Source organism: Bemisia tabaci, chromosome 1, assembly GCF_918797505.1.
Source record: "Bemisia tabaci chromosome 1, PGI_BMITA_v3".
Lineage (NCBI taxonomy): Eukaryota > Metazoa > Arthropoda > Insecta > Hemiptera > Aleyrodidae > Bemisia > Bemisia tabaci.
Window position 1 is genome coordinate 35,170,191 of NC_092793.1, and position 12,173 is coordinate 35,182,363.

General features: G+C 36.9%; 1 protein-coding gene across 12 annotated transcripts in view; it reads right to left on the reverse strand.

Moving 5' to 3' along the window:
- The window catches only part of LOC109042363 (uncharacterized), a 270,886-nt gene that overhangs the window by 42,209 nt on the left and 216,504 nt on the right, over window positions 1-12,173 (reverse strand). For all 12 annotated transcript variants that reach the window (XM_072300324.1, XM_072300329.1, XM_072300321.1 and 9 more), the window contains 3 exons: window positions 11,262-11,468; window positions 8,593-8,909; window positions 7,511-7,595 (listed from right to left, as the gene is read on the reverse strand). In XM_072300324.1, coding sequence (XP_072156425.1) covers window positions 7,511-7,595; window positions 8,593-8,909; window positions 11,262-11,468 — 609 coding nt within the window. The remainder of the gene's footprint in view (window positions 1-7,510; window positions 7,596-8,592; window positions 8,910-11,261; window positions 11,469-12,173) is intronic.

A 12,173-nucleotide genomic window follows, 5' to 3' on the forward strand; every position in this document is an offset into this window, starting at 1 on the left:
TAGTACGCAGTTTGCGAATTCAACTTAATATCCGGAAATTCTCACGCCGGAAGCTACAAAAATAGTTTGCATTCGGAAACAATTGTTTTAATTTCAGATTTTGGAGATTCAGACCTTTTAGTTTCTTTGTCTTTATTAAGCGGAATCAAGGCCACACGACCACTTTCTCTAAATGAAAATGCTGATTTTTGGGCTTCAAAATTTAGTAGTGCATCTTCATGTATTCTACTAAAACTTTTTTTCAGTATTAAACTGTAAATATTTTATATAATTCGAAGTTCTATTATGAGCCAGCAATTAATTGATGAATCAAAAATGATTCATTTAATTCCTTGCTTTTTGCAGGAAAATATAATTTATGGAAAAAACCTGTCCCATATTTTTATGAGTATTCTTAGAAATACAGTAATGGGTTTTCTTTGAAGGAAAAATTTTCACCTGATCAAGTAACCGTATCAGAATGCTGTGCATGGCAGAAAATTTAATTCCGTTCAAATCCCATAATTAGAGTGAGCGCTCCAATCTTAATAATTCCTCTAGCATTTACACTAGTAATTCACTGAGTGACAATAGTGTTAAATTGCATAAATTAAAAGAGGCAAATGATTTATTTAATCAACTTTCCGAAGTTGAAAGCGAAAGTAATTCACTGAATGACAATTTCGCAATAAATCTTAATAATTCATGCAGGGTTCAGGTAATTCACTGAGTGACAATTGTCCCATAATGCATAATAATCCCATGAGTTCAGGTAATTCACTGAGTGACAACTGCTCTAAGGATTATATTAAATTAAACTCCAGTAAAACTAGTAATTCACTGAGTGACAATAGTGTGGAGAATAATACGATACCTTCAGGTAATTCACTGAGTGACAACTGTCGGTATTCTTTTCTTATAAGTGGGGGTAAATCAAGTAATTCACTGAGTGACAATTGTACGCCACAAGGGACTTTTAAAAAAAGTTTTAATTATAATTCCATGAAGGCTTTTGATGCCATTGAATTGGATTCAGCTGATTGTGTACAAACTGATTTTCAAAAATTAGTAGACACCCTTAGTGGTGATATTTTTTTTTGTAAGAATAAGGACCAATTTTTCAATGAAAATTTTAATTTCATGCCTTCAAATAAATGTATTTCATTAGACTCAAGATTTGCAGTGCCTAAAACTATTTTTTGTTATGTTTCTAGGTCAAATTTCTTTGATAATTCAAATATTAAATTGAATATTGATGTAATTTTGGATTCTACTATCCGTAATATTACTCGCCAAATATTATGCAATGCCAAGTCTGCTTTTGTCTCTAATAAAGCTGAAATTGTTTAAGTAAATTTAAAAAATTCTATCTGTCATCTTCCCTATAATTTGTCAAATATCGTTGGATTAACTTGCTTAGCATAGTGAATAATTTGAGGGACGCTTCAATGATATTTTCGGTGACTATGCATTTGCAACTTTCTTAGTTACAAAGAAAGACGCACATTGAAAAACCGTTAGCACAGTTAACCGCTAAAGATAAAAGAATAGTAGTAAATTTCAGAAAAGTTAATAAAGTAATTGTCCCAGATCGATTCTCTTTACCAAGGATCGATAATATTATTTCTGAACTTTAAGGGAATACTTACTTTTCCTACTTTCGACTTTCTTAGCGAATATTTTATCAGCAAAATTTAAGCAAACCCTAAACGCTATGGTGCTTTAACGTGTCTATTCGGTTTCTTTAAAAAAATTCACCCAGAGCTTTCAGCAAAGCTTTACAGAGAGTATTTTCAGATTTGTTGTATCATGGATTCATCATTTCCATCAATGACTTTTTTCAAAAAATTATTTGAAATTTTTGTAATGAACGAATGAATTTATTTAATCTTCGTTTCAAGACTGAAAATTTCATGTAATGTTAAAAAACCCTCAATTTTCTTGGTTATTTTATTAATGAAAAAGGCTTAGCTCTTTTACAGTCAAATATAGATGCTATTTTAAAGCATAAAACTCCCAAATGTTAAAAAGACGTTCGTTCTTTTCTGGGTAGTGTAAATTTTTTTAACGGTCCTTTATTCATAGATTTCTGTTTATATTTTTTCTAATATTGCTGCGCCTCTGATAGAGCTTACGAATAAGAAATATGAGAAATATAACTTTTCTGAGACGAAGCCGATGAAGCTTTTGAAACTTGAGACAATTAGTCGTTTACCTTTCCTGTTTTAATAAATTTCTTTGATGATTCAGATCTTTTGAAAGATACGTCAAAAATTGTTACAGAAAACTTTTTGAATCATGATTTCTTTTTCTTTAGTAAAATTCTCCCCCCCACCCTCTCGGTCTGCAACATGTCTAGAATTACGAGGTGTTTTAGAGTCAGTCGAACATTTTGACAATTTCCTGCCTCATTACGAAATTCAATCATCATAAATTCATTCTCTTGTCTGATCTTTTCAGTTTGGAATATTTATAGATTTCAAAAATGAGAATGGTCGTTTAAATAAATTGACGAAAAGATTGGTTCCATATGATTTTGATCATCATGTAAGACTTATGCAAGAAATAAGATGAAAATCTTTCAAAACTTCACTGTTTTCAAATTAAAATTGATCAGTAATTCTGATAAAGAGATTTTTAAACGGTCAAATGCTCTTAATAACATTAACTTAATGATTTTAGGCTTACAGCAAAGGAAATACCCTGAGATAAAGGAGTTACGTATTTTTCTAACGGATGATGACGCTATAGTCTCACAGGCAATAAAGCACTTAGTAGCTTATCATAATCAGAAACGGTTATTGCTACCCTATGTTTCAACCATTACGTAATTTCAAACTTAATTTTCTTTTTTTAAAATTTACTTATAATTTTTTAATGAACTTTTAATTTTTTTCTATAAACAATTTTAGCTTCACGTGGACTTGTTTTTGTTTATTATTTTTTAAAGACAAGGGTCGTGAGAACTTGACGCTAAAATTTGAACCTAATCAAAATTTTTTTTTCTCAATTTCGTTTAACAAATAATTCGCCTTCCCTTTTTGAATCGGCAACTTTTGTTGCATTCCATCGTTTTGTGATGACTCTTAAGGGTTTTGTTAAGTCAGTAACCCTGCCTCTGGGCTAGTCGTTCACCCAAAAAAGAGGAATTTGGCCGATTCTTTTGATTTGGAAGGTACTTTCTCAGAGTAAGGACTGTGGTGTTGCGTTGATTTCTCTACCTGAGTCACATCTATCGTTTGGTTCCCCTCGCTTTTTAGGCGTTGTAAAGTTTTGTAACTTTTACTGTAGCAATAAAGATGAGCATCTTTTTCAGAGAAAAGCGCAAAATATTGCTACAATAAAATGCAACAACTTTAAGGTGATCGAATTATTTGTTTAAACTAAGTGGATCTGTTCACTATTTTTGTGAAGAGGGATAGTAAAAGCATCCCCTGGAGCACAGACGCAAATGCATATCAACATGGCACCCGATTTCAAGGGCTAGCGCGAACGACTGCATTTGTGATCTTCCACGCAAAAATAATGTCAATGGTGAAACTTCAAAGCCTTAGTAATTCGCAATTTAAAAATAAAAATATCTATGACCTCGTCTTTTACACACATGGTGTCACATTTATTTTTAAATTGTTGACATGCCCTGCAAACCCAGAGACCAATTTACTTTTTTTCTCTCCTTCTCTAAATAAATAGTTTACCTAAATAATTTCTCATATTTCTCAAATTTCTCAGTTATTTTTTCTCTTTATGTGAATTGATTTTTATACTTGGCACCTTATAATTGGTTTTATTTAAAATAATAATGAAATTCGGAACGATCTTCTTACTGAAGAGTGATATTTTTCTTTTTGTCATAAGTAAAAGTTCAAAATTTTTTTTTAGTTTGTTGTAATTTCTGATTCTTAGTTTTTAAAGCGTCTAATATGAAATTTTCCATTGGTTAGTCTCTTTGTTTGTTCCAGCTCCAGTTTATAATTTTTAATTGAGCAATGTAATTTTTTTTTTGGCGTTCTAACTTTTTTATTTTAATTCAAGTACTTCTTTTTGCCCCTCCCCTTCAATTAATTTTCAATTGTTTTCTTTTTCATGGCCTTCAGCCACACTCACCACCCTTCTTTTTTATTGTTTTTAAAATATCTTTCTTTTTTTTTTACGACGACGTGGGCGCCGTCTTTTTCGGTAAGGGTGACATGAGATATTTAGATAAGGAGCTTAACTCTTAATCTAAATTGCGCTCATTAACTTTTTTTGATAAACTTAAAAAACTCAACGTTCTTTTTATCGACTTGATCTGTGGGCTTGCAAGGAGCCTCAGCTCAGCGAGAAGACAGACTCTGGTCGAGAGCCTCGGCTCCACCACAACTCTCTCTCTTGTTTTCTGGACTCTGGACTTACGATTTTTGGAACATGGAACCCCGGACAACTTTGGTGAATCGTTGAAAAACCTTTCTTTTCCCTTCTGGAATCTTCTTCATTTTTAGACAGCTTTAACAATTTTAATTGATTTAATATTTTTCAATTTTTTTACCTTCTTCAAAAATTCTTAAAATTTTCCTTTCAATAAATTTGTAAAACGCCAGACTACTTCGTCTTTCTTTAACTTGAAATCATCCCGATCGTTAAAAAGCATGAATGTTCAAATATTAGTTTTCTTCAGTTTTCTGATTCTGCTCTCCCGCTGCATTTCAGCAGGTATAATTGTCCAAATACTTGGATTTTCACTTTAAGGGTGAATTTCAGAGTATTTCGTCAATTATATCTCACAACCGCTCCTCCAGTGATAATACTTGATTCCATGTAAGAGTATGAGTCGTAAAGTTATAAAATTACGCCTTATATGGAATCGGGTTTATCTCTGAAGGAAGGATGACCATCCCAATGAGCCTTCTGCTTTATTTCTCCATTGTAAATGGTGGTCATCACACATCCGCTATTTGCTTCCAGACTCAATAGCTATAGTAGCAATATCCGCGGAGATCGCCTTTGCTTATAATATTCTACTGGAGCAAGGAAAGACAAAGAAACTTGAAAATTGCAATGCAAATTTCTTGAATGAACCTTTATAACTAGCATGTATTCATCAACATACACATTCTCTGAAACTATACTATGGTTTGAGCACTATCGTGATAATTTGCGTTACAATCACAACACACAATTAGAGTGTTCTAAAGGGTTTGAAGATAGAGTAGCCAGCAGCCTGATTGTTGAAATTTTTTGTTTGTCGGGACAACATAGATGGCATAGGTTAAAAGGCAGAGCGGGATTGGTTGGCTACGTCTTATCGCTGCTTTGTCGTGCCTATGTCGGGTTGAACTAACGACAAGCTACCAGCACCTCTCAAGTTTCCGACAGTATGCCATCCATTCCACCTGACAAAGGCACGGCAAAGCAATGATAAGACATAGCCGACTAATCTCGCTCCGCCTTTTAACCCATGTCACCTGGGTTGTCCTGACAAACAAAAAAATTCAACATTCAGGCTGCTGATAGATTTTGCATGGTCACTGTGGTTTGGCATGGTTCAGCAAATATTGCTTCTGATATGAGGTAACACACATTGAAATAGTTCAGCACATACCTTAAGTAGAATTTTGGCATCCGACTCGGCATAGATTTGTTGCTAAAACTACTGACGCTGCCTTTAAATCCTTGATATGGGTCTCGCTCAAAACCAGATTACTAGGATTTTTTGACATCGAACAGATTTCCGCAGGGATAAGGGTACTAAAATTCACTTGTCATAGGTACTTACAGTTTTGCTTGCGAACAAATGAACCACAGATGGAGGAAGGTACAGAGAACTTGTAGCACGGTAATAAAGGTAGAGACAAAGTTTAGAGATAGCAGTGAACAATAAAGGGAAGTTTCATTTGTATGATTTAGTTTGCATTTCGAAATAACAACATTAAATTATTTATTAGTTTAGTTTGTGTGGGTATGTGTACATCTCGCGATAACCTAAAAGCGAAAAGACAAACATTGATTGAATTGACTTGACTGTGACGTCAACTAGCTATCCGGCACAAAGTCACGACGGCAGGGAATTCAAAATTCTTAGAAACCAGTTGTTAATAGATAAAAAAACAAATCGGAAAATGAGTGATTAACGCAAATCTATGTTTTAATCTCAGTTTCTCTCCAAGCAAGGAAAAGAGGGTCGTGATTCAGAATTCACCGGCCGGGATTCACTTGATTTACTCTGTTCACTGATGACATAGAATAATAGCTACTTATTTATTATTCTAAAGATGATGATAAGATTCTTTCCAAGGGTTCAGACAATTTTTCAAGACAAATTTATATGGAGCAGCGACAGAGCAGCTAACTGACGTCATGACACTGGCGGCACTGGCGGTGCGTCGTGAATGGTCGTGAATTGAATGAAACAACGACTTTGATCAGTTGAACTTTCTTAAAAATTAATAATACAAAAACACGTTCTAAATTCAAGGAATGATGCCTATGCACTGGTTTAAACCTTTTGAAATGAGTTGCAATGATTTTCATAAATGTTTGCAGCACGTTTACATTTAATGAGGATGGCCGATTGAAGTCAAAATTTCGAGGCACGAATGTGAATGCGGCACGGGTGATTTGAAAGAGTGGCCAAAAAACGGCAGTCAATTAGGGATTATTAATTAATTGCGTAATGAATCAGCTCCAAATTTCGCCTGTAGGCGAGGAATAAAATATGCTTGCCAGAGTGCAAAGGGTTTTGAGTTTCGTTAAGTTTTTGCGCAGATATCTCAAAATAACGCAAAAGTTGAACGGGTTCGTGTAAGATACAGTAGCGGCTCCCATTTTCGTTGTTGGATATCTCTATGGGCTTCACGGGGTCGCTACCGCTCCTAGTAATATAGAATTTTGTGCAAAATTATGAAACTGCAAATAAAACAGAAGGCTCATTTTACAATCATTTATATGAGTTACAGAGAACCCGAAATTCGTCAAACCTAGTTTCCACAAACCCCTTTCGTTGTAACTAGTTTTGACTCGTTAAAACTAGAAGTAACTGGAGCCCTCACAATTGAAACTAGTTCAAACCGTTTTCCCCCAAAGAGAACTAGTTTTGACTGAATTTGATCAGTTGGAACTAGAACTGTCTAGTGAAAACTAGTTATGATCAGCATTAGGTGAAACTTAGGTGAACCAAGAGGTTTACCTCTTTTGGACCTGTCTCGCACATCAAGATATAGGGTGTAAACAGACAAGAAAAATAATGGTCAACAGTTCGCCAATTTTAATTAGTTGATGACTCTCACTGGTATCATACCCCTCAGTAATCAGTGATCAGTGATTTTCAGGGTGAATTTCATTTTTATTAGAACTAGTCTCAACTGCTCCCTCTGAATTGAGGGTTAATTCTAGTTTAAATAGTGTAATTTCTAGTTCTTAAAACTCCTAAAGGACAACTAGCTCCGAAGAAAGGGAACTAGTTTTGAACTAGTTTTCACAAACTAGTCAGAACTAGGTTTGACGAGTTTCGGGTTCTAACTGAAACATGTATGATACCTCTAATTAGGCTTACCACAATCAATTATGTCAGCGTTTACATGCGGTTTATCTTCTTTCTTGGACTTGCAACTTTCCAACTCATTATGATCTACTTTGGTCTGCAAAAAAAATATTGCAAAAAATGAGTGCTTGTTTTTGCCAGAAGTTGATATAAGAGTGTGCCAGAAAAAAAGTTTACCTCCTTCATACCTCGTAACATTGGTAGACAGAGACTATTAGTAAAAAGCATTGTAAAGCTGCTGCTTGCAGTTTTCTAAAGCAATAAAGAACTTAAAATTTGAAAATTCTAGTTTGATGAACAGAAAGTGCCAGGAATTTCACAAGTAAAACTACTTTTCCTTGCACTCTAGGTATAAGAACAGAGCAGGTGATAGAGGCCAGCCTCGTCCCTTGTACTTTGTGCTTTCTTTTTTGACTGTCTTTCGTAAAAAAATATGAACAATGGAGTGCCTATGAAGTTAGTTGGCGATGGGTACAAATCAGGCCTTCAAAAGGAATGATACTCTTTGAGTCCATTATCTACTTCTGTATCACCTGTTAGTAAGACCCTAATTTGATCCAGCTTGTAAGCCCTGTTGAGAATCTGTCTTTATTACCTTATGACTATCTTGTATGATAAGGTCGATTATGGTCTGTTTGGACTTTTGCGTAAAATGAAGATGCATGAAACAAATGCTTCAAAAACGGCATCTTCAGAGATTCAAAACTCCCCATTTGAGAGGTTCCTTTAAGAATGAAAAAGTATAAGGAGCTAATAACCCTCAAAAATTATTAGAAGCTGATACCCCCTGGACTCCCCCTCCTCTTTTTGGGGGGCTAACACTTCCTTGACGCGTCTCACTCAAGTTACCCAGCTATTTCAATTGCCTGAGCTTTTTAGTTAGTAAATCCCCCTACACAAACCGCTGATTCACATTTCGAAAGTTTAGGCTCTACAAGGAGCCTTGAGTCTAGAAAACGTGACATTCTTTAGTGACTTGATTTATCTTTTCCAGTTTGTACAATGATTTACTGGAGCTTACTTTTTGAATGATCCTAAAAGAGCAGGTTAATAAATTTGAATTCTATGTGTAAACATTCTAATAGTTTTTATACCATTTGATTGTTGGCATTGTTGATTTTGACTGCTACGTTGTTCTCATTATCAATGGAACCACCCAGATTATGTTCAACTGACACATTGGAGTTTGACTTGCAGACTGGGTAGTCATACTCAGCAGATGTATCTTGTTTAATTGAATTGTCAAGAGAGGGGCTAAGTTCATCTCTCAGGGTGTCGAATCCTGATTGGTCCAGCTGCACTTTGGCAACAGCAACTTCTAGATCATCGGTAACTACTTCCACGTTTTTGATACATTGCACGACGATATCTTGTCTCCCGATGTTGCGCAAGCCCTTCTCAAGATTATTGCCTGCAAAATAATTGGAGTACAGTAAAAACTCAATTCAACAGATTCGTTGGGACAATATGTTGAAAAGAAAAGTTAGCTCTTTCGCAGCAATAGATACTGGTGAGTTTGAAGTCCAATTCTTGAACATTTTTTTTAGTATGCAGTCAGTGTGCAGATTGTCCCAGACCACTTGTGCCAGGCCTTTTTCTTTGTTGGTTTAGGTCGTGTGAAGTCGGCGACCGCAGGGTTGAATAGGGAATCGACCCCAAGGAATCCGAATTTCATGGTCCAGGACCCCCCCCCCCTCCCCAGCTCCCCTTGGGAGACAAAAGGGGAGGCCACAATCCGTCAAGTCAGGATTCCAGATAGAATTATGATATGCTTGCATTGAAATTGAAATGTACAGAAAATTTCAAGTGACATTGACCCCTTAAAATCCAAAATCGGTCTACTTCAGGCCCAAAAATTACTCCTGAAAGATGGTGGGCAGTGTTCTCCTCCATAATTTTCCTTTGGTTGCAGAATTGATATAGATTCTCCAGAAAATGTTGGTTTTCCAAATAATGGACCCTGAAGAATCCGATATTGATGGTCTGAAAGCTCCCTTTGGGCGGGTAAACAGGGGGGGGGCACAATTTTTCCACCCCCCAAGGGGGACTAGGGGGGGTTTCAGGGCCTTGAAAATGGGATTCCTTCGGGTCGATTACCGAGGAAACCATCTTTTTCTGGAGAATCTACGTCACTTTTGCAACCAAAGTGAAATTACGGAGGGCAACACTGTCTCCCTCTTTTAGAATTATTTTTGAGCCTAAAATAGACCGATTTTGGATTTTAAGGGGTCAATTTCATGAGAAATTTTCCGTACTTTTCAATTTTAATGCAAGCAAATCACAATTCTATCAGGAGCCCCGACTTGAGGGATCCTGACCCTTTCCCCTTTACCCCCAAGGGGAGGTGGGGGATTTCGGGACCATGAAATTCGGATTTCTTAGGTCGATTCTCTACTCAACCCTGCAGTCCCAGACTTCGTACAATCTAATCCAACTGAGAAAAAGGCCTGGTACGGGTGGTCTCGGACACCATGCTCATTACACGGCAAACTTAAAAAATAAGTCCTGATTGTTAAAATTGATCGACAAAGCTATAGACAAAGAAGACAGAAAGGATATAGAGGGACCCTATTGGTGAAAGCAGGTGGTTGCAATGGACAAAAGAGGTAGGTGATAGACTAATTACAGCACCTCACGAGCGACCCAATAGTTAGTCCATAATTTTCTCCCGAAGTCTACAACAACCACCCATTTTAACCAGTAGGATCGCTTCATACTCCTTATGTAATCTTTGTCTATCGCTTTGTCGATCAATTTCAACATTCAGCCTGCAGGCATGGTAAAAGTTAAATTAGTCAACACTCACTCATAGATGCCACAATTTTTATTTTTTTTTCACATCAATTTCCCAAAAGAGCATTGTAAAAAAAAAAAAAAAAAAAAAAAAAAAAAAAAAAAAAAAAAATTGAACTTTCACACAGTACCGTGCTTTCATGAAACGTTTTGTAAAGCGCATGGGTAACGACAGCAGGGACTGACGGCAGGGGTTGACCCCCAGCATACGTCAAAATGCTGGATGCCCAGGTAGCCCGCAGGGAACCTCATCTCCAGGTATGCTGGCATCCCTTGCAATGAAGGATCCGAGCCTACGAGAGTGGATTGCGACATTGATATGCTGGGTTATACATTGATCCACCATGTATCTGCTACTAGCCGGCTACTGAGAGCACCAGGATTGGCCGCCTCAGTTCGAGGAATTTACATTGAAGTGCTCATATTGAGGGCATTATCTCCATTGTCTGGCGCACGGGATCACTAGGATGAACATAAGGCCAAATTTTGAGCTCTCAAGGGCTGCTCTCACATCCTGCTCCTGTGTGAGTGCCAGGATCTGTCGGCTATTGGTTTAGCCGGCTACTTGAGTAGGATCCGTATGCCGAAAATGATATACTAAGGATGGACGTCTTCAAACTACTAGCATAGCCTCCTAGATGCAGAGAGCTGCCTAGAGAGCATGCCCTGAGATCCAGCAGCCTCGAGCATAGCCGAGTAGCGGGGATCCCGTATCCGGACTAGACATTTGTGGCCAGGTAACTGCTACCAGTCCCTGAACTGCAGCATTGAAAAACAGGCTTATATGATCAGTTTTCATCCTTCTATGTATCTGCATATTACTGATAGATGACACCATGTACATGCGGCAACTGTCCTCTTCTTGAGGCCCGGTGCTTCTGAGGGCGGTATTACAGCTCCATTGAAACAAAGTTATATGGAAGGTGAATGTGCCTGAATTCTTATCTATCTTTCTTCACAAGATTCTTACCTGTTGCTCGATTTCCAGCTATCTTTATCCACAGTTTTAACATCACTATGGCCTGCTGTTGAACACTAGAAGGATACTCTGACTCTATGAGCTGGACATCAATATCAGTAACTCCAAGTTCTTGTGCAAGGAGGACCCAGTCTTCCCCAAGCAAGTTACTAATATCTGAGAGTCTAATGTCTGCTCTATGGATGGTTTCTACACTATCTGAAAATTTGTCAAAAATTAAAGTATCTTAGACCGTAGATTTAACTGTTATCAATCTTTCATTACTCGTACAATTTTTAATGATTCAGTGGGGAGAAATTTACAGTTGTAAAATTTAAAACTTATGCTGAAAAAAGCAGAGTACGGTTGCAACAAGAGGCACACTGTGTATGGATCGTATTCGATAGTGGTTTGATGTATTGTTTGCTTCAAAACAATAGAACATAACCTCAAACGAAAATTTCAGGATTTAAGTAGAAAAAGCTAAAGATGAGAAAACTTTAACCAATTTCACTTTCCACTGCCATTTCATACTCATAAGAATAAAAAATCTATCACAAGAAACCCGTTCCCTCAGATTACTCGATTGACTTATGAGGCTATGCTTACATATTGTACCAATCGATATCGATACAATCTCACCTGTTTGATGTATCGAATACGATCCATTAGACCAACGAGACCCAATGTGTGTGGCTTGGTACCAGCAACCTCCTTTCTTTTCAAAGACACGCTATAAGTAGGGCTGCTAAAACAAATACTACAAAAAATGACCAGGCAGATGGGCAGCATAGCTTTCATTGAGTTCGTTGATGGTATGATGGGCCAGACGGATCTGATACGCTGAGAGAAACATATTGTCACAATAGCAAACAAGAAAAAAGTGGAAAACAGCGCTGCCAATCTCACTTTTAAAAGCACCGT